This window comes from Ochotona curzoniae, unplaced genomic scaffold (genome assembly GCF_017591425.1).
Source record: "Ochotona curzoniae isolate NIBS_2020 unplaced genomic scaffold, NIBS_Ocur_1.0 contig_3520, whole genome shotgun sequence".
Taxonomy (NCBI): domain Eukaryota; kingdom Metazoa; phylum Chordata; class Mammalia; order Lagomorpha; family Ochotonidae; genus Ochotona; species Ochotona curzoniae.
Genome location: NW_024465894.1, coordinates 15,626,103 through 15,649,051, shown reverse-complemented (window position 1 = coordinate 15,649,051; position 22,949 = coordinate 15,626,103). Strand labels below are relative to the sequence as shown.

At 50.8% G+C, this 22,949-nt stretch overlaps 1 protein-coding gene across 1 annotated transcript in view; it reads left to right on the top strand.

Annotated features, from left to right (window-relative positions):
* Positions 1–22,663, top strand: part of POFUT1 (protein O-fucosyltransferase 1) — a 28,834-nt gene extending 6,171 nt beyond the window's left edge. The window contains exons 3-7 of the mRNA XM_040981656.1: positions 493–675; positions 1,801–1,913; positions 13,005–13,197; positions 14,818–15,060; positions 21,191–22,663. Coding sequence (XP_040837590.1) covers positions 493–675; positions 1,801–1,913; positions 13,005–13,197; positions 14,818–15,060; positions 21,191–21,379 — 921 coding nt within the window. The 3' untranslated portion in view covers positions 21,380–22,663. The remainder of the gene's footprint in view (positions 1–492; positions 676–1,800; positions 1,914–13,004; positions 13,198–14,817; positions 15,061–21,190) is intronic.
* The last annotated feature ends 286 nt before the right edge of the window (positions 22,664–22,949 follow it).

Here is a 22,949-nt window from a genome sequence, read left to right as displayed (position 1 = left end):
AGATCTATAGAGAGGAGGAGAGACAGAAAGGAAGATCTTCCGTCCGATGGTTCACTCCCCCAAATGACCACAATGGCCAGTGCTGTGCCGATCCGAAGCCAGGAGACAGAAGCTCCTCCGGGTCTCCCACGTGGGTGCAGGATCCAACGTTCTGGGCTGTCCTTGACTGTTTTCCCAGGCCACAAGCAGGGAGCTGGAAGGGAAGTGGGGTTGTCAGGATTAGAACTGCGCCAATATGGGATCCTGGCACATTCAAGGTGAGGTCTTTAACCACTAGGCCACCGCGCTGGGCCTGGCAGTTAGTTTTGAAAACGATGTTATTACAGTGTTGTTCTTTGGTTTGCGGACCTCTTCTCCCTTTATGTATCTGTCCTAACTTGGGGGTCTCTTGACAGTTTTTGTTCTCATGTGGGTGCGAGAGTATATGGCTTTGCTAATGTCTCTCATGCAGCTCCTGGCAGGACCTCCACTCTTCCTCTCCTTTTCCCATAGCTCCATGTGTCCTACCAGAAGTACTTTAAGCTGGAGCCCCTCCGGGCCTACCACCGGGTCCTCAGCCTGGAGGAATTCATGGAGAAGCTGGCGCCCACCCACTGGCCCCCAGAGAGACGGGTGGCGTACTGCTTTGAGGTGGCAGCCCAGCGAAGCCCAGATAAGAAGACGTGCCCCATGAAGGTGGGTGCTGTGGGACTGGGCGTCCATTCTGTTGTGGACCCCCAAGACCACGTGATAGTAGTATGCAAGGGGGCCATCAGAGGACTTTGGGCAGAAAGACGAAAAGAGCAGTTCCTTTCAGGCCTGTCCTTTTGGGCTGCCTGGGATTCTCTGGACCTTTCTTTCTACCTGCAGACAAGAGACACCGGTTCCTGGCATGTGTGGCTCATGAAGCTTCCTATGGGCTGGCTGTGACAGCACGTTGTGAACTGCAAATGTATGGCAGTACTCACAGCTGGTGTGTAGCACTTACTGTAGGGTGCCTACAGACTAAGACCAGCGTGCATGTTAATGTTAGCTAACTTAATCCTCGAACTGTCCCATGAGGAAAGTACTGATGGTGTCGTCCTTCTGTGGAGCAGACTCTGAGGGTAGCACAGGGAAGCTCATTGTTTTCCCAAGGCCACACAGCAGACAAGCAGTGGAGCTAAGATTCAACCCTACCCGCTTAACTGAAATGTTTCTCAGTGGGTAGATGAGGTGCTGTTTGATATCTGTCTATCTATATAAAGATATATATATTCTTTCTATGTAAATATACGTGAAAATATGTAGAATTGGTTGTCATTTGTTTCAGCTTTTGCTTCAGTTGTATTTTATTCATAGAAATGTGTAAAATTCTGGCACTTGGGAGCATAAGGCAGTCCTCACTGAGTCTGCGGGGAGTGACTCCGCGAGCTGTGACGTTACAGGATAGGAGGCCTGGCTTCCTGCCCATTGCAGGCCTCCCTTGCTGAATGCCCTGAGTAAGCTGAGCCTCAGCTTTCACATTGAAAATGAGGGCATTGAAGGAGCTGCAGTGCCATGAGCTAAACTCAGAGGCCGCTCCTCCGTGCGCAGGTGCTGCAGGGTCCCTGGAGGCTGGTGAGGAGCAGAGGCACCGCTGCTGCTGCTGCTGCTGCTACTACTGCGTGCCTCGGGCCAGAATGGAAGCCCAGACACTGTCTGCCCGGCCACAACTTCTCCTGTGAGGGTGTTTGCCCAGGGTCAGAAGCCTCTGCTCCTGTTCTCCTGCCCCATCCTGCCCCTCCCCAATGCCCTGGCCCTCTCTCCACCCCAGTAAGCTTTCTACCACTTTTTCTGCAGGAAGGAAACCCCTTTGGCCCGTTCTGGGATCAGTTTCATGTGAGTTTCAATAAGTCGGAGCTCTTTGCAGGCCTTTCCTTCAGCGCCTCCTACAAAGAACAGTGGATGCAGAGGTACTTGGAGGGGGTGGCGTGGGGCTCCCGTGGGTCAGTCCGTTCCTGGCCCTCTCCCCAACTACTCCACCCTGATGTATGAGACCAAAGGTCTAGGCACTGTGTCTGTTGAACTTAGGCTCCTGTGTGATCCGTTCCCCCTCTCAGCGCCTGACACGGTGGGACATTGACCTGCCACGAGATTGAGCAAGAGTTTATCGGCTGATAAGAGAAGTTATAAAAAGAACATTGCGCTGTCACATGAATCTCGCTGTCCTCCTCCAGGCGTGAGAATCTTTGCTGGCTCCCTCCCTCTTCACAGGGGGAAGATGGAAGCAACTTCTAGGGAACAACTTGAGGCACAGACTGAAAGATGATGTCATCCTGATAATTACTGGCTGGGCCTTATTAATTACACTCTAGGAGGCCCTATTAAAAAAATATGGGTTAGCAGGTCACAGGTCCAGGCTGTGAAATATTTATAGCGCTTCTGTCATGTGTGTGAGATATACGCAGGGGCCGAAGGTGGCGCACAGACGTGAGGAAGCCCCGGTCTTCAGGGAGCTGCATTCTTCTTGGGATGGTGCTCACCAACATCACACTTGGGCTTGCTGCTAGGGCCTGTCTTTGGAAGAGTGTAGGCTTGGAAATCAGGCTGGGGCAAGGGGGCAGGAGGAGCCTAAATTAACTTGTGCACGGTCACACGCTCCTAGCCCATAGCAGGCCTAGACAGATGGAGGCAGCGAATCAAGCACCAAAGGAAGGGGACCCTGAGGCCTGACCTCGCCCTGCCTTTCCCTGCAGGCTTGGGGAGTCACCCCAGCTCTCTCTGGCCTGTCTTTCAGTGGTTTCATGGAAAGTGTGGTCACGGGATCTGCCTCTCAGCCCACGAAGTGCGTGGCGGCCAGGCACAGGAGCCGTCACTGTGTTGTTGTTACTCACACACTTTATTTAAGCCTTTGAGAAATTTCATCAGGTGGGTGTCCTTACCAGTTTCCATTTTTACAAGTAAGAGACTGAGCTGAGGGAAGCGTAGGAACTTGCCTGAGGCCACCGCGTGGTTGTGAGCCACTAGGATCCCTATGAAGATCTCCAATTAAAAAAAAAAGCTCTTCAATAAATAACAAGAGCTGAGATGTGCCAGACGCATCTGAGCCTTTACAAGTGTTGACTCATTGGATTCCTCCACGAGTCTGAGAGACACCTGATGTCATCTGTGCTTTACACTGGAAGACGGGAAGACGTTCTCGGGGAGGGAGTAAAATCGCTCGTCCGGCAAATGGAAGCTAGAACCAGCACAGTTTGTCTTTGAATGCAGGAAGTTTGACTTGGAAGGTCTTTCACATTTTGCTTGAAAAGCTGAGACAAAATTGCTTCTGCTCATTCACTCCCCAGATGCCAACCACAGCTGGGGCTGACAGTGGCAGGAGCTTGGAGCTCAATCCGGGTCTCTGGTGTGGATGGCAGGAACCCAAGGACTTGAGTCCTCACCTGCTCCCTTGCAGGGGGTGCTTCAGCAGGAATCCGGACTCAGAAGTGGAGCTGAAACTTCATCCAAGCCCTTTGGTCTACGATGTGGGGATCCTTGGAGTTCTCTCATCCACTGCACTGAATGTTCACCCCCAGAACACCTGTTTTGTTTTGTTTTAGATTTATTTTATTTATTTAAAAGAGTGACAGAGAAAGAGACAGAGGGAAAGAGATCTGTCCATGAGTTCACTTCCAGAATGGCTCCAATGGCTGGGTCTGAGCCAAGCCAAACGCAGGAGCTGGGAACTCCATCTGGGTTGCTGATGTGGGTGGCAGGGACCCAAGCACTTGGGCCATCCTCCCATGGTTTCCCAGGTGCACGAACAGGGATTTAGATCAGAGGGACTCCATCCAGCACACTGAGAAGGGAAGGAGGTATCATGAGGAGGCAGCAGCTTAATGTGCCATATATGCTACAACACTGGCCTCTCTGGCCAAAGCACCTATCCTTAATCACTATGGATTAATTGGCTAGACCCTTCACCCACTGCCCGTGCTTCCTGAGTCTTGTCTGTAGTGCTAGTTTCAGAACCGCTGAACACACGAAATCAGAACAGAGTTTTATCTCCCTTCTGCTGATCCCAGAGGGGATAGTCCCAGGTGATTGCGTGCTTTTCCTTCTTCACCTGGAGATGACCTGGACCCGTTGCTGGAAGGCAGACCTGGCCTCCAAGAGTGGAGTTTGATCCCTACTGACTATGTGTCAGGAGGAAAAAAAAAAAAAAAGCAAACCACCAACTCCAAGAGCAGATGGCAAAACACCAGACAAGTGTGCAGTCCTGGTTGAAAAGGGAAGGGACCAGCTGCATGGACATCACGGAGGCATTTGTTCATCTCCCTGCAGTCTTTTTTTTTTTTTCATTTAGTTCTAAGAATTGGGGTGTGTGTGTGTGTGTGTGCGCGCGCGTGTGTATGTGGGGGCACTTCTGGAAGTTAGATTTCTGGGAAACCAAGCAGTAGGTAAGATGTGGTCCTAGGAGACAGTTTGAGGAATTAGAACCCTAAGGCAAGAGCCAGTACAATACATCAATTGGCTAATACTCCATCCACAAGTGCTGGCTGCTCCACTTCCCATTCAGTTCCCTGCTGGTGGCCTGGGAAAGCAGTAGAGGATGACCCAGTCTTGGGACCCTGCAACTGTAAGGAAGACCCGAAGAAGTTCCTGGCTCCTGGTTTCAGATCAGTTCAGCTCTGGCCATTGTGGCAGGGAGTGAGCCAGCGGATGGAAGATCTTTCTGTCTCAACCCTGTAACTCTGCCTTTTCAATAAAAGTAAATAACTCTTTTAAAAAGAAAAGGAGAAAAAAAAAGGAGGGCCTGGCATGGTAGCCTGGTGGCTAAAGTCTTTGCCTTACATACCTGGGACGCTGGTTTGTATCCCAGCTGCTCTACTTCCCATCCAGCTCCCTGCTTGTGGCCTGGGAAAGCAGTCGAGGATGGCCCAAAGCTTTGGGACCCTGCACCCACATGGGAGACCTGGAAGAGCACCTGGTTCCCAGTTTTGGATTGGCCATTGCGGTCACTTGGGGAGTGAATTACCAGATGGAAGATCTTTCTGTCTCTCCTCCTCTCTGTATATCTATCTGTGCCAGGCCCAGGCTTCCACTTTGACACTGGCATTCCCATATTGGAGTGACAGTTCCACTCCTGGCTACTCCTGTTCAATCCAGCTTTTTGCTAATGCATCTGTATTAAATGATAGTCCACGTGCTTGGGTTGCTGCACATTCCGTGTGGGACACCCAGTTGGGGTTCCGTGCTCCTGACTTTGCCCTGGCCCAACCCTGGTTATTGTGGCCATCCGGGGAGTGAACCACTGGGCAAAATTACCTTCTCATTTGTCTTTTTTAGGGAAACTTCTTTTTATTGGTGAAAATACACAGGAAATCACTGAAATCTATTGCAAATCTCTCTCTCCATTCCCCCCCCCCCCTTCTTTCTGTGCTTCTTTTCAAATAACATACTTAAATTTTTTTCCCTGAGTTTCAAGCACTGAGCTACATGCTGGGAATACAGGCAGGATAAGGTACATAGGCCACTGTCTGATGAACCTACATTCTAATGGGGCCTTCAGTGCACCAACTTGTACACAGGACAGTTCCAGAATAACTAAACAGTTAATGTGTGGCAGGGTTGACGCTGGAGGATGGAAAGGAGCCATTCATGCCAAGAGCCGAAGTGGAGGTAGCATGTAGGAGGGGTGACAGGAGCCAGCTTGGCATGGCCAAGGAACCGAAAGGCCGGTGTTGCTGGTGTGGAGAAAGGAGGACAGCTGTGGGATGTTCCTGTCATTTGGGGTTGCCTAGGCAACCTCTGAAATGTTGTAGCATGCCAACAGTGTGTTACTGTTTCTCATGGGTTTTGGACTTGACTGTACCTAGCTTGACAGCTCTTTTAGAATCTCTTGCTTTTTTTTTTTTAATTAATAGAACCCCAAAGAGTAGAAATTAAAATTTAGGATGACTGCATTGTTCTGTAGACTGCATAGCCTATAGAATACTCCTCATGGGTTTGGAGAGGCATTTGTGTTTTTTTATTTTGTTTTTTGTTTATTTGTTTTTTTACAACAAGGTAAATTAAGTGTACTCACAATCCTACACTGTAGAAACACTGCTATGAGTAGGGACAGACCTTTGGAACACAAGTGAGGGGGCCACCTGAGATGCCCCGGATCCTATGTCTGGGCTCACCTCCCGGTTCCACTCTGAGTTCCAACTTCCTGCCAAACACACCTTGGAAAACAGCAGGTCTTTGAATCCCTTCTACCTAAGTGGCAGATTTGGTGCCTAGCTTTGGCCTGACTCTGCCCTAGCTGTTGCCAGCATTTGGGAAGTGAACCAGTAGCTAGGAAATTTCAGTCACTGTGTATGTGTGTGTGTGACTTACGAGTAGTATAGTAGCATAGTATTTCTTTTTGTGTCTGGCTTATTTCATGAGGCACAATATGTTCAAAGTTCATTGATGCAGTAGCATTTATCAAAATTCCAAGGCTGACTAGTAGTCTGTAGGTACCGTATTTTGTTTACCAATTCATCTGCTGACTGGTTATTAGTCGACCGAACAGGTCTTGCTTCATTGTCACGTGACTGCAGCGAGTTGTCATGCAGGTTTTACGTCAGCTGAAGGCTCCCCGGTGCTGCATATCCAGTAAGGTCCCCTTCATGGCAGGCGGGTGATGCTGGCAGTCATCTTGGAATTTGACTGGAGCCATCAGCAAGCCTGGGTCCATGCACGTGACCTCTGCACATGGCTTGCAGCCTGGAATTATAGTAAACATCCTGTCCCGTAATTCCTGGGCCCCAAAGTCAGCACACGTTGACTCTGGTAGCTGCTCCTGGGAGGGGACATGGAGCGCCCCTCAAAGCAGAGGATACCATGTGTGGCTGGGCATACAGAAGGAAAGCCATGAAACATGGATGGGGCCAGGCTATGCATGGCTTAGGAGACCCTGGTGAGGCAGTGTGATTAGCTTGTGAATAACTGGTAGGGACAAGCAAGAAGGTGCATGTTGTACCTCCATGATTGTGGACACCTGCTGTGCTAGTTTGTCCTGGGGGCCAAGACAGGGGAGGGGTGTGGGGGGTCAGTGATGAAGCTCTCCCTACACTCCCTGTGAGGCTGGTTAGGCAGCTGCCCCTCTTCAAGCCTCAGCTCTCTGTAAAATGCAAGGGATGAACAAGATGGGTGTTTCTACACTGTCCTCAGAGCCCCAAGCCGTAAATGTTGCAGGGGTCACAGAGAGGGGCCAACCTGGAGGATTCAGTTCTTCATCCCCACCACCTTCAACCTCATGTGTATTAGGATTCAGAATTAAGTTAGAAGAGGTCCTCAAATAATCATAGATAAATTCTCTTCAAATAATAGTAGATGAGCAAGCTGGAAGGGCCAAGGCTGGTGCATCAGTTCAAGTCCCTGATGCTCCGCTTCCGGTCCAGCTCCCTGCTGATGTGCCTGGGAAAGTAGCAGATGGTGACCCCATACTGGGCCCCCACACCCACATGGAATACATGCACAGAGTTCTGGGCTCCTGGCTTCAGTCAGACCCAGCCCAGGCGTGGTGGACATTGGGGGAATGAACCAGCAGGTGGAAGGGCTCTGTCTTTATGTCTCTCTTTTCCTTGTTACTCTGCCTTTTAATTAAAAAACAAGTGCTTTATTATCCAGTCCAAATCTCAGCCATCAGGCTTTTCTATGTATCACTCAGCTGTCCTGGCACTGTCCTTCATCCTCAGGCACTTCATGGACCACACTGTCTGATGCCTTCATGTCCTGGGCAACTAGCTGGGATATGAACTGCTGCCCATATGGGATCCCAGTAGATGCAAGGCAAGGACTTTAGCCAGTAGGCTATAGCACCAGGCCCACATACCTTTTTAAGAAGCCTACCTTTATACCATTTTAACCCTTCTGTTTATATCTGAGACATGAGCATATCTGGCTGCAGAAGTCCTGTAAAATGTCTTTAACTGGGGTTTCTGTATATCCAGATGAAGACAATTACAGAAGGAGATAAGAGATGTGTGTTCCCTGGCCGAGTGATTTCTGAACATTCCTCCAGTGGTGCTCACTGAGTCTGTGAGCGCCCTGGCAGAGCTTCCATTCTGAGGATGCTGAGCACACACTTACCTGCACAAGCAGGTGCTATGTCAGCAGCAGCACTGAAACTGGACTGAGACCTGAGGGCTGAGAGAGGGCCGGCCGTACAGAGCTGGAGGGAAAGGTCGTCTTTCAACAGCAGGAACAAGGCCCTGCCTTGTGTGTGTGCCTGGATCCTGTGCGCACAGCGTGGGGTTCTGTGTCCAGTCCCACACAATTGGGTGCTGTGCACAGAGAAACCTTTGTTGCAGAGTCTCAGCAGTGTGGAGGACAAGTGGCAAAGAACCAGGGATTCAGCAGGCCTGACCTGGCCGAAGTTGAATGGTTGAGGGACAAACTCCTGCCAGCCAAAGTCCCTCTCCTGCCATTCTTTTTTTTTTTTCTAAAGATTTATTTATTTTTATTAGAAAGTCAGATATACAGAGAGGAGGAGAGACAGAAAGAAAGATCTTCCATCCACTGATTCACTCCCCAAGTGGCCGCAGCGTCCGGAGCTGAGCCAGTCTGAAGCCAGGAGCCTCTTCCGGGTCTCCCATGCAGGTGCAGAGTCCCAAGGCTTTGGGCCTTCCTCGACTGCTTTCCCAGGCCACAAGCAGAGAGCTGGAAGGGAAACGGGGCTGCCAGGATTAGAATTAGCACTCATATGGGATCCCTTAGTGTTCAAGGTGAGGACTTTAGCCACTAGGCCACTGTGCCATGCCCCCTCTCCCTGCCATTCTTTCCTGGCAACATTTCCTGCCTCCTTAGGAGCAAATGGTTACATCAGCCTCAGCCTCTTGCAGCTTTTTAGATCAGAACTGATGGACCATCGAGACAGTTATGTATTGGTCCAGATGTGGGAAGAAGGGACAGATCTTCCAAATCTGGATTTCTTTCAGGAGGTCAAGGGAGGCACAGATCCAGATTCCATGTTGACATAAAGACACTTCCCACTGGGAAGCGGGGACAGCCTCCCCTTCCTGTCACAGCCCCTGGAGACAAAGCTGAACAGATTCAGCTGAGGGCCTGGTCCAGGGCACGTGCTCTTCCTCTCACTTCTGCTGTCATCATCTGGTCTTTCTGGTCAGGTCCCCAAATCCAGTCCTTTCCATTCCTTCATTTTAAAACTAATCTCTTGTGTCTACTGTGCGTCAGGGCCTGTGCCTGGAGCTGGCTACCAGAGAAATAGCCCACAGATTCCATTTTGGAGGTGCTTAGTAAGAGGTGGGAGTGACCTGCAGTAGAGTCATAGTGCAGTGTGCCTGCCTTCAGATCCCAGCACCACCACTTTCGCACTGTGTGGCCTTGTGCCATGTGCCTCTTGTTCCCCTCTGTGCACCATTTCCTCACAGAAAGGATGAGACTAGCCACAACACTGAGCTCACGGGAGTCCCATGGCAGTGGAACGAGTTAGAATAAATCAGGCAATGGGAGTGTTACCTGGCGCATTATAAGGCTTATTGAACAATTTGCACACCTGTCTGTGTAACAGATTTGGAGACTAGCAAGTTGAGTGTCACAGAGCCAGCCCTAGGGGAACACTTGCTTCTGGCTTCCTTGGCTCTGACCTCGGACCGCTGTGGGTGGGAGTCTTGGTGAGCAGGCTGCAGTGGTCCCCAGCCCTTCCCAGTGGACAGTGACCTGAGCAGGGATGACAGTTGTTGAGCATGTCAGTGTGCAAAGGGGGACAAAGGAGGTTTGGGAGAGGAAGCCCTCCCCCAAGAAGCTGGGCTGGGGAGTGGCTTGGAAGGAACATGTTTGCTGAGTGAGAGGTTCGGGTTGGGTGTCAGATATCTCAAGTGGCTTGCCCATTGTAGCACAGTTGTGTGCATGGAAGATGTGAAGTGCTCTCCGTCCAGTAGGATGGGAACAGGTAGATAAATTGCACTTTTTTCCATACAAAATGGAAAATATTAAGAGAAATTAATGTGACCCCGTGACCTACACAGCTGTGGTGGTCAAATCTCTGATCCATGAAGTTGAATTAAATTATATGCAAGATGACAAGTAATGGTGAGAATGCTGGCCAGAGTTTCCCCAGAGCCTTCTACATGCCACGCACTGCTTTAAATGCTTTGCTGGTGTTAATCCATTGAATCTTCTCATCAGCCCTATAAATAGACAGGTAATTGGCTGATGATGCTAATCATTTAACTCTATCAAGTCATTGTGTTGTCTACTTGGCATACAACTCTGAAAAGGAAAAAAAACCCTGCCTTCAAAGTAGGGCTTGTTATCAGCTCAGTGATATCACAGATGTGAAAACAGAAGTCAAGTTATCTATGCATATAAAGCAAGTGTAAGTGTAAGAACACTTTAGAGGGCAGGAGAAGGAACTGTCCTTCAAGTGTGTATTTTTGTTGTTTTTGTTTTTGTTTTAAATCAAACAATGGGCCTGGTGGCATGGCCTAGGGGCTAAAGTCCTCCCCTTGAACACACCGGGATCCCATATGGGCGCCAGTTCTAATCCCAGCTGCTCCACTTCCCATCCAGCTCCCTGCTTGTGGCCTGGGAAAACAGTAGAGGATGGCCCAAAGCCTTGGGACCCTGCACCCATGTTGGGATACCTGGAAGAAGTTCCTGGCTCCTGGCTTCAGATCGCCATAGCACCAGCTGTTGTGCTCACTTGGAGAGTGAATCATCAGACAGAAGATCTTCCTCTCTGTGGATTTGCTGCTTTTCCCTTGTGGTTTAAAATATTTCTTTTTTTTTTTTTCTAAAGATTTATTTATTTTTATTGCAAAGTCAGATATACAGATATACAGATATACAGATATACAGAGGAGGAGAGACAAAGAGGAAGATCTTCTGTTCGATGATTCATTCCCCAAGTAACCACAACGGCCGGTGCTGTGCTGATCCGAAGCCAGGAGCCAGGAAGTTCCTCCACGGGGGTGCAGAGTCCCAAGGCTCTGGGCTGTCCTCAACTGCTTTACCAGGCCACAAACAGGGAGCTGGACGGGAAGTGGAGCTGCCGGGATTGGAACTGGCGCCCATATGGGATCCCGGCACATTCAAGACAAGGACTTTAGCTGCTAGGCCATGCCGCTGGGCCCTAAAATGTTTCATAATTGTTACTTGAAGGTTTTATTGAGGTATTTGGATATCTGCTTGCAGTTCTAAGAAATAATTCCCAGAGTTTCTAGTTACCTTTCACCCAATTTCCTGTCAATGGGAACATTTCATAAAATTGCAGTGCAGTATCAAGACCAGGATATGGACATTGATACAATGTGCCCGTCTGACTCTGATTTCCTGTTTTACTTGTACTCTGTGCCTGTCTGTGTTGGGGTACAATGTGTCACCCCCACCCCCACCCCGCCCAGCCCACACACATGCATGGCCACACCTACCCACCTCTCTCCTCTCCCCTGCACTCCTGTGAGCCTCCTTGCAGTTCCTGGGGCACACTACACCTGTCCCCCCTCACACCCTGGACCCCTACTAGTCCTTCTGTCACACCTGCAAACAGCTGCTCACCCCATCCCCCACAGGAGTCAGATCTCAGCAAAAAACGCTCCTGCTTTGGCAGGGGCTTCTCTGATCACTCAGAAAGCTGTGCCGGCTCATGCCCTGAAGTTACTCCTTGGGACATCACTGCCTTATGGTTTTCTCTCTTTTAAATTAATTTAATTGGAAAAGCAGATTTATAGAGAGAAGGACAGAGAGAAGGATGTTCTATCTGCCGGTTCACTCCCCAAGTGGCTGCAACGGCCAGAGCTGAGCCAATCCGAAGCCAGGAGATCACGTGGTCTCACACATGGGTGCAGGGTCCCAATGCCTTGAACCATCCTTTATTGCTTTCCCAGGCCACAAGCAGGGAACTAGAAGGGATGCGGATCAGCCAGGATACGAACTAGTGCCTATATGGGGTCCCAGCACATGCAAGGCGAGGACTTTAGCCACTAGGCTACCACATCCAGCCCTGTTGCACCTTTTTCTCGTGGGGGCAACTCGGGTTGTTTCCAGTTGCAGGCCACTCTGAGCACGGCTGCTGTGAATATTCTTGTCCCAGTCTGTGTGCGGATGGGTTTCCTTCTTTCTGGCCTGGATGCCCAGAGTCCTGTGCTGAGTCACATGGCTGCAACATGTCTGCTTTTTCACGAAGCTGCCTGCCAGGCTGTTTTCCAGGGTGCCCGGACCTGAATCCTGCATGGAAGAAGAGGAGTTTGGCTAACAGGGTCAGATATTCAGGACATAGGGAAGAAGTATGCAGACAGCTGCAGTTGAAATTCACAGGACTTAGTCAATTCAAAGGACAGCAAGAAGTTTCTCAGCTCTGGGGTGGAGTATGGGTTGAGCTGAAGAGGCAACGTGGCTTTGCTGTGCAGGCAGGCAGTAGACACGCATCTGCTGAGTTCTTCGCGGTGCATGCCAAGCTCTGCTCCAGGCTCGGTGGAGGCCTGAGCCCAGCAGAGGAGACAAATGTGACATGATCAGCCGGTGCCCAGTGTGTGAAGGAGAAGGCAGAGTCTGCAGACAGGAAATAGTAGCAGGGCAGGGCTCGTACCTGTCTCGTTATTCCCCAGGACCTGGCATAGAGAAGGCCATCCATGAATGTTGAGGAGTGATCTAATCCAGTGTACACAGTCCCTTTGAGCGGGAGCCAGCCATTGCCTTTGTAAGCAGCTGCATGTCCCAGGCCCGCCGTGTGGGTAAAAGGGCAAAGGCTTGGCCCAGACGCCCCACCCTGGGGTGAATTACTGCACCATGGATTGGAAACCAACAGACTGGAATGCTCTACTGTAAATTTTTAATTGTTAAACAAGCAGAGAGGGCTGTAAATGCCGTGTGGCAGGACAGGGTTGCATATTGTGTCTGTTGCCGCCACCCATGGTTTCTTATCAGCCCGTTGGGATTTCACAACCTCTCGTGCTTCTTGCATGTTCCTGGGGCCCTCCACAGGGTCTCTGGGACGTGGTGCAATGCCATCCTTTATCCTATGGCATTGGCAGCCAGGCTGTCTGCCTGCTGTGTCTGACTTGCCCCCATTCCCTTCTCGTGCCTAGATTTTCCCCGGAGGAACATCCAGTGCTCGCTCTGCCGGGAGCCCCAGCCCAGTTCCCCGTCCTGGAGGAGCACCGGCCTCTCCAGCGGTACATGGTGTGGTCTGACGAGATGGTGAGGACCGGGGAGGTTCACATCCGCACGCACCTCATCCGGCCGTACGTGGGCATCCATCTGCGCATCGGCTCTGACTGGGTAACTGCCCTCTTCTCTCACTGGCACGCTTGCACTGTCCCTGAGCAGAGCCCACGCCTAGAAGGGTTGTCCTCAAGTGCCAGCTAAGGCCACAGAATCTCACTTGGCCAACAACGTAAGGTTGTGTCCCCGTAACTCTACACACTCTACAGTGTGGAGCTCTACAGTGCTTGCAGATTTATTTATTTTTATTGCAAAGTCAGATAGAGGAGGACAGACAGAGGAAGATCTTCCATCTGATAATTCACTCTTCAAGTGGCCACAATGGCTGGAGCTGCGCAAGTCTGAAGTTAGGAGCCAGAAAGTTCCTCCAGGTCTCCCATGCGAGTGCAGGGTCCCAAGGCTTTGAGCTGTCCTTGACTGCTTTCCCAGGCCACAAGCAGGGAGCTAGATGGGAAGCAGGGCTGCCAGGTTAGTACCAGTGCCTATATGGGATCCTGGTGCATTCAAGGTGAAGACTTTAACCATTAGGCTATCACGCTGGGCTCCCCAACTCTCATTTTAACAGCTACCTTGTTTTCCCTATTTTTTTTTTCACAATGCAAAGACACACAGAGAAACAGGCAAAGAACTCCTGTCTGCTGGGCCACTCCCTTCATATGCACAATAGCCAAGGCTATTTTCCTACACGTAAAAACAGCAGTTCCAAAGGAGATACATAGATATTTTGGAAATGCTCTTTGTTGAAAACTTGAAAAATGCTGAAACATACAGACATTAGATTAAAATCTCATTTAGCCTGTGGACAAGGGAATCTCACATTTACTCAGGAGCTTCCACCCGCGTCCTCCTGCACAGAGGAAAGGAGCTAGAATGTTTTGAGTGGTTGAAGTCAGGCATTCAAAGAATACATAATGCCCTCTTTACTTTCCTAGAACATAAAAAGATAAAAGTGCTATAATAAAGCTAGCATAAATAGAACTACTACCAAACTCAGGGCAAGTTCACGCAGAAAATTATAACCTGGTCCAATTATGAACATAGCTGCAAAAATCCGAGGTAAAATATTATCAAGCACAGTGTAATAATACAGTCAGAAACACAGCACAGACAAGTCAAATCCATCCCAGAAATGTGATAAAATTCATTCAATTAACACTGAAAGAATGTAAAAAAAAAAAAAAGCATGGGATCATCTCAGTAGGGGATTAGAAAACATTTGATAAAAGTTAACACCCATTCATGATAAAAACACAGACCCAGTCAGGAATAGACTGGACCCACCTTAACTTGATAAAGGTTATCACTCTGAAACTCATAGCAAACAGTGTTCTAAGAATCAGATAAGCCTGCCTCTTATCACCAGGACTGGTCAGAATTCTGCTGGAAGTTCCAGATAATGCTGGAAGGCCAGGAAGAAAAGCTGCTGGGGGTTTTTTTGTTGTTGTTTTGTTTCTTGTTTTGTTTGGTTTGATTTGGTTTTTTTGCATAGGCAATATCCTGTCACCTAGGTACATCCAATGTTAATTGTTTTGGTACATTTCCCCGCTTCCATCAAAGCATTTCTAAAAAATATAGTTGGGCACCTGCTGCCTAAACTTTTTCTGATCACTTGCTCTTCAACTAGGGTTCCAAGGCAGCTGCTGGTCTTTAACTATTCTCCACATCTCTTGCCTGCAGAAGAATGCCTGCGCTATGCTGAAGGACGGGACAGCAGGCTCGCACTTCATGGCCTCGCCACAGTGTGTGGGCTACAGCCGCAGCACTGCAGCACCACTGACCATGACCATGTGCCTGCCCGACCTCCAGGAGATCATGCGAGCCGTTAAGCTCAGTGTGAAGGCCCTTGATGCCCAGTCCGTCTACATCGCCACGGATTCTGAAAGTTACGTTCCGGAGATCCAGCAGCTCTTCAATGGGAAGGTATGCCCTGGGGCCACCAGGGAACAGCACGGTGGAGTCGGGGAAGGCAAATGCTGGGGGCGCTCCTGATTGTGCTGCAGCCTCTTGCCTGGATGCCCAGTTCTCCAGTTCCTGCCCGCCCTTCCAGCTGCACTTCAGATGTGTCCTCCACGGAGTCATTCCAGGTTTTCCTCCACTTCAGTACCGCTCACAGCACCTCATGACTTCTGCTCTTGCACTGATTTCTTGAGTTGTGGAGGAGCAGGTCTTTATACCTTCCCAGAAGCTGTGAATCCTTGAAGGCCAGGTTCCAGGCTGTGTCCCTCAGCTTGCTCAGCATGCAGCTCAGAGCTCTGAGCCATGGAGGCTAAGAACTGCCTTGCCATCCGCGGTGTTTTGCAGTGCCTGGCACAGAGGAAACAGTGGGGTGTTTTGGAATAAGGACATAGAGTAGGCCCTGGGGAGAGAGCAGCACAGCAGAGCTGTCAGGAGCAGGGTCTCCAGGGCCAGGGCACGTTGGTTCTGCTCACTCTGCAGCCTTGCCAAGGTGACTGGCTTTTCTCTGAGTCTGCAGAATCAGATGAAATGGTACTTACTCACAGGAAGATTGTGAAGCCTGTGTGTTGAGATGTTACAGCAGTTCCCTCTCCAGAATAAGTGCTCAGTCAAGCTAGCTGTCAGTAGAAATAGGTAGTTGACACACAAAGGGAAGGATCATTTGTGCTTAGTAAATGCTTAAGGGAAGGGGATTGTTAGATTCGCCGCTGGCCAAAATGTTAGATTCGCTGACCACCAGGGAAAGAATAACTCAGCCAAATATATGAAAAGAATTTAGATGGCCTTTATTTCAGGGAACCATGGTCACGGGCTTCCCTTCCCCGTGCAGCAGGAAGACACGTGTGAAGGAGTGGACTGCAGAGGAAGAAGAGCGCAGAAGAGACAGGGAAGGGGCCTTTTCAAGCTCTCCTTGACATGGAAGCCAAAACGGGTCGCCTCGGCCCTTATTGGTCGGGGGACATGGGTCTGTGCCCCTCATTGGTGCAATGGTGGTCTCACCGCCTGAGGGGCGCACCAGAATTCTGCCATCCATTCTGGGTTTGGTTGGAGGCAAATTCTATCCTTTACGGTTGTAGCCTTCAGGAATTATAGGTTTTCAATACATAAAACATGAGCAGAATGTGCTTGGTAAGGAGCTGCAGGATCCGCGAGACTAGGCAGTAATGATGAGTACGGTGAGTGAAGTCATCAACGGTGTGCAGCAAAACTCTGCTGAATGAATGAAAGCGGGAAGTGCTGTGCAGTCCTGAAGAGGCAGCCGTTGGAGGCACCCCTGACTTGTGTTGAGTGGCTCCCCTTCTCCCTGTACCCCAGACAGAAATGGAAGCTTCTACTGAGACGGAAAGTGCCGAGTTGCTTAGAAAATCAGAACTGGGGAACCTCAGGGTCCTGCACTTTATAGCCAAGGAAATCAGAATGACAAGCAGGGAGAGAATTTACTCAAGAGGTTCCAGAGCTAATTATAGTGGGCATGACACAGAACTCATAAGTTTCAGGGCCAAGGTGGGATTCTTGGGGGGATTTTGGCCATGATTAACTGGTACTACTTCTTTGCTGCAATCCACATAGCAAAGTGATGGGTTTGTGATGTCAGAAATCTCTGTGGAACAGCAAAGCGCCTTCAGTCCCATCTCTGCCCCTCACCTCCCAGCCCCACCCCCTGCTATACTAAGTTGAAGCATTTGGAGAGTCCCAGGGAGTTTTTTTGTTTTTTTTGTTTTTTTGTTTTTTTGAGTTTTTACAGCAGTTATTTTTGCAACACCCTGAACTTCTTGCCATTTTCAATTTCCTGTTCCTATGCCCATCTTTTTTTTTTTTAATTTCTAATTTTTAAAAAATATTTACATAGTTGAGAGGGATGCGTTCCCATGTGGGCCTCTGATTAGGGTGAGAGGCCCTAGTATGGAAGAGGTGGGTGGGACATGTTTAATTTTTTTTTTCTCCTGTGTCTGCAGAGGAGGAGGAAGAGAGGGTTGTTCCTTGCTGTCAACTACATCAGCACCCAGGGATGGGAGACAGTCATTTTATGACACCTGAGGGATGTCGATGTGGGGAAGGGCATTCTTAGTTTGTTACTTGAGTGGTTTTGATAGTTCTCAGAAATTGTTGATTTTGTTGCTCCAGGGTTGAGAAGATCATCCCAAGGTCTATATTGGTTTACAAAATCTATCTTAGTACATCCTCAGACCCACAAGCAGGCTTTGTATCCTTTGGCAAGGCAGTCAGTGTCTGCTGCTAGTCTATGTGTCCCCCCACATGCATCTGACCATGCTGTCCACTACACAGGTATCAGCAGCCAATCAGCCCAGTCCCAGTACATGCATTTCAATGTCAGGTCACACATCCTGTGATTTTTTGGGATGGCTGGGTCTGAGTCCAGCAGTCTATTTGGGGAGTCCCCCCCAACTATCCTTGTTTAGGATGACCTCAGACTTGACTCTTATGTGCACTAGCCAGTGCAGGGTCAGATTTAGTCTGTCACCTGCACCAGCCTATGTGTATACCAGTGGATGCAGCTGCCTGGTCAGTTCTGTTACAGCCTCATATCTCACATGAATCTATGGGTGCTGCTGCACAGCCCAGCTAGCCCTCCACGGCCAGGTTGGGACAACCCCAATAACTCCTGACCAGGCCTGTGTCCTTTTTTTATTTCTTTTTTTTTTTGCATGTGCCAATCTCTGCTGATGCCTAGCCCAGCCCATCCCATATCCCATCTTGTTCTCGTGCACACCATGGGTGCTGCACCTTAGCTTAGCCTAACCTGTCCCTATCCCCAGCCTTTACATATGCTGACAGATGCTGCCACCTTATCCAGCCTGACCCACCCCCAGTTCCAGTTCTCAGGCTCACCAGTGGAAGCAGCGGCCCAGCAGGGGAGCCCTGGAGGTTCCCCTACTAGGCCCACTCCCAGCCCTGGGTCTTGTGTATGCCAGCAGGTGCTTCAATCCAGTCTGAGATGTCCTGTCCCAGCCTCGGCATTCAGCAGAAGATGGCTACAGCCTGGCTTAAGCTAGCCCACCCGCAGTCCAACTCTGGCCAGCAGGTGTAGTTAGCCCAGCCTGGCTCCACTCCCAGTCCCACCCTTCATGTGAACTAGCAGGTGTTGTGATCCACCCATCCTGGTTCTCATTCATGCCAGTGTGTGCTGTGGACTGACCCTGCACAGCCTGGTCTGGCCTGCTCCCAGCTCCAGCTCTTGTGCTTACCAGTGGGGTCTTTGACCTAGCATGGATGTTCCCCAAGTTCCCTTACCAAACCCATTCCCAGCCCCAGATCTTGCAGGTGCTGCTGCCCAGACTGACATGGCTGGTTCCCAGTCCTGGCACTCATCAGTGGGTATTGTGGTCTAGCCTAACTGGTCCACACCCATTCCACCTTACCAATCAATGGGTGCTGCAGCTGAGCCCAGCCTGACTTACTTCCAGACCTGGCTCTTATGTGGCCCATTGGGTGCCTGGCATGTCCCACACTCATTCTGGCTCTTGCGAGAACCAGTGGGTGCTAGAGCCTAGTCCAGTCTGGCCTGTCCCCAAACCCAACCCAACATATATGCCATTGAGTATTTCAGCCTTGCCCAGCCTGGTCCATCTACAGTCCCAGCTCTTATACCCACCTGTGGGAGCTGCAGCCCAGCACAGAAGTCCTGAGTTCCCATACCAGGCCCATTCCCAGCCCTGGGTCTTACACATGCTGGCAGTTGCTTCAACGCAGCCTGGAATGATCTGTCTGCATTTTCAGCTTGTGCTGGTGGGAGTTACAACCTAGCCCAGCTCAGCATGGCCCACACTTTGTCCTAGCTCTTGTGGGTGCTAGCAGGTACTGTGGCCTGGACTTGCCCACTCAGATCCAGTCTACACACATGCTGACGAGTGCTACAGTCTGGCCTGGTCTGGCCTGCCCCTGCTCCCAGAGGGAGCTGGGGCCTGGCAGGGGTGTTTCCCAAGTTGCCCTATCAGGTCTCTTCTGAGCCCTGGATCCCATGTGTGGCAATGGGGACAGCAGCCCTGCTTGGCGTGTTCTATCCTCAGTCCCAGCCTTTGCATATGCCAGCAGGTGTCTCAGCCTGACCTCCTCCCAGCTCTAGCTGTCAGGTGGGTTCCTGTTATGTGAGTTCTGTAGTCCAGCTGGCTTAGTCACCACCCACTGCTCTCCATGTAGACCAGCAGGTGCTGCGGTCCCATGAGGCAAGCCCAAAAGTTCCTTACAGAATCTGCCCCCAAATCCAGTTTTCTCACATTCGGATAGGTGCTGTGCCCCAGTTTGATGTGAACCCGCTCCCTGCTCTGACACTCCTGGGCAGGTACTGCAGCCCAGCCCAGACAGGCATGCCGCCTAGCCCCAGCTTTTGCACATACCAGTGGGTGGCAGGAAGTGCTGTTTAGCTCAGCCCAGGTCTTCATTGTGGGCAGGTGCCTTGGCCTGACCCAGAAATGCCCTCCAGCTTTTCCCCTCTAAATCATTCCATTTTAGCTCCCTTGCCTGCTTCCAAATACAGTAACCTAGTCTGTGGGAGACCCCCGAGTCATTCCTCCCCTGCCAAACGTGCCCTCAGTCGTTCCCACTCCGGTAGGTCCCCAGACCTCTTTCCCTAGGCAATCTGTAGTGGGACAAAAGTTGTATGCCCCAGCCTGGCATTCCTAGCCTTCCCTACATATCTTAAAAAAATAATAATAATAAAAACGAAAAAAAGGAAAAGATAAACAGCGAAAGCAACTATGCTGGCATACTGGTATAGTTAACACAAATTTGGCATTAACCAGGCCCAAAATGCCCACCATCTACTGGCTGTTTTTCTCCCAGCAGTGTAACACTTACCTAGGTACAAGACAACCTAGGCATTTGCCTTCAGCTGGGGACCTGTGCCCTTCCTATATACCCCTCCCCCTCCACAGCCCCCTTCTCCATGGTCCCACCCTTCCTGTTGAACTGAGCCTTGATCTTCTGTTAAGCCAGGCCAGTGCTGTCAGGGGTGTTCGTAAACAGGACATGACCTCTCCCTCCAGGGCTCTCCAGCCAAGACCCAGGAAGAGATGGTGACCATGCAGAGAACTGTGCCATGCTCAGAAGTGGGGCAGTGGCTAGCAGGTTCCCTCCCTTCATTGGACTGCCAATCAGATTTACTGAGACAGCCTTTGTGCTGGACCTGGTCAGCCTGGGAGAGCAGACAGCCACATCTCTGCTCCCAGTCAGGTACATGAGATAGTGTTAACCAAAGAATCACAAGGTGCTCCAAGTAGAGCCATAGGTTCAGTGAGAGCATAGAGCGAAAGACTCCACCCTGACCAAGGGGGCCAGGGAGAGCTTTCCCTCGGGAGCTGATATGTGAGGAATAAGTAAGTTAACCAGGTTGAGAGAAGTGGACCCACATGGACCAAAAGGTACAAAGAAGGAAGAGGAAAGAACGTGGGTGGGGTGGAGGCGGGTAGGGGCTAGAGCCCAAGGACTGCTAGGTGAAGTCAGAGACCACCTGGGCACAGCCTTGTGGAGTGTGTTCCTGATTTGTTGTCTCTCTGCAGGGTGGGGGAGGTCACATTCAAGAATGTTCAGCTTGAGGGAGCTTGGAAGGACAGGGCTTGGAAGTGTCTTAGAAGGTTCTGTGTGGCTTCGTGGTGAGCAGAGCAGGGGAGCTTTGATGGGATCATGAGGAGGCTGTTGTAGTTGACCAAGCAAGAGAAAGGTTCACTTTGGGGGAACAGATTGAACCAAACACTGGGCTTGGCATTGCAGACTGGATGAGTGAGGTAGTTTGGTCCGATCGCAGTTCTGTGGTTGGGAAGCTCATCAGACTTGGACTGCAGGGTTTGAGCTGAGCCTGCAGAACCCTTTCAGGGTGCTGATGGATGAAGAAAAGGCACTACAGCCAGAGGGAGCCATGCAAGGGCTAGCAGGGTGCTCAGAACTGGGGCTGGAGGCAGGAAGAGGAGGTGGGCTGGGCACCTGTGCCCACCACATCAGCCTCTCCACTCCTCCTCCGGTGTCCATAACCTCGGCTCAAGGGGCGAAGATCAACAATGTGGCTGCTGCTGGCCTTGACAGGGCCGCCTGCTTGGCCCACAGCCAGCCTTGCTGATAAGCTCTGCCCTTCCTCCTGCAGGTGAAGGTAGTGAGCCTGAAACCCGAGGTGGCCCAGGTTGACCTGTACATACTGGGGCAAGCCGACCACTTCATCGGCAACTGTGTTTCCTCCTTCACCGCCTTTGTGAAGCGAGAACGGGACCTCCAGGGGAAGCCATCGTCTTTCTTCGGCATGGACAACCCCCCCCAGCTGCGGGATGAATTCTGATCCTGGGCAAAGCATGTGTGCAGGTTGAGTTGGTGTCTCCCTGGCCAGGCCTGGCAGCCAGGGGTACTCCCAGAGCACAAGCCTCCCCTCTGGCATGCCCGAGATGGAGGAAGGAACACGTCCTGTCTCCCAGGCTGCTGGGAGCCAGCATATCTCCCCTCCTGCCCTTCCTGCTGTTTCTCCAGACATTCTTCACGTCTGCAAAGCAGCCCAGCCTCTCGGTTGGCCATGCTCTGAGCAGCCTGCAAGACCGAACTCTTTGGAGATGTGTGTGTGTGCGTGTGTACATATATACATAGAAAGATTTTTATAGTTTTGATACAAGGCCATGAATATGCTGGAACTCTCCCTCTTTGTGAAGAATCAGCAGAATCCATTCATTTTAGTACCAAAAGTGACCTTAACTGAATGTGGAGGAAGAAGCCACTTTTCCCAGGTGGCCCTCCCACTGACCTGCAGCGCCTGGCCAGGGCAATGGTTGTCACTTGCTTCCCCAGGCTGTGTCTCAGCCCTGCTGGCCCCACATCTTGGTGCAACACAGTGCTCTGAGAGTGGCCAAATGGTGCCCACATGGCACATTCCCCATGGGGAACACATGCCAGGAAGCCAGAACCTCAGGGTCCTGGGATGACCGCCACACACCTGGCAATGCCAAGGTCTCTGAATATATCACTGGGGGCTAGGGTTTCCTGGGCTGGCAGGGGCCGTGGGTGGTAGAATACTGCCTCTTGAGTTGATATCTGTAGCATGTTCCCCTCCCAGACCCCACCCTGCAGCTGGAACCCTCAGACCAAATTATCATGAGGGAGTATGTGCTAGGCTTCTGACCACATACAAGATGCTCCAGCTCCAGGAACCATCGGAGTTGTCGTTTAGAAGCAGCTTTTGCCCCTTCCCATGTCAGCTCAGCCAACACTGTGAGATGTTAGGTATATTCCATATCGTATGTTTGTCTCTGTGAGCTGGGCCCAGACCTGTGTACAAAGCCTTCTCCCGATTACCTTGGGGAGGAAGTGCTTTCTTTGTCTGAGATGAACTGGGTCGGAGGTCAGAGGCTGCAGGATGTCAGGTTCTTCACCCAAGTTGGCATTTGCTGCTTGGAGCTGCTGCCCAAGAAAGAGATACTTGCAGAAAGGGCTCTTTCGCTTACCCTCCTGAGGCAGCGGGAATGTGTGGCAATCCTGGCTGGACCTTGAGATGCTGGTTGATCAACCCGGACTTGCTCTTTTTTTTTAAAAGATTTATTTTATTTTTGTTGGAAAGGCGGATATACGGAGAGGAGAGAGAGAGGAAGATCTTCCTTCCAATGATTCACTCCCCAGGCGGCCGCAATGGCTGGAGCTGAGCCAATCCGAAGCCAGGAGCCTCTTCCAGGTGTCCTGCCACCACGCCGGGTCCAACCCAGACTTGCTCTTAAGCCCTTGCCCAACGAGGGGGCTGCACACAGTGGGACCTAGGCGCTCCCTGCCTGCCTCAGGTGCCTGAGAGAATGTGGCCCTCTGGCTGTTGTAGTTTCTGCCTTCATTGGCGATTCACAGCCTCACCAAGTCTGTGCTTTAGACTCGGGCTC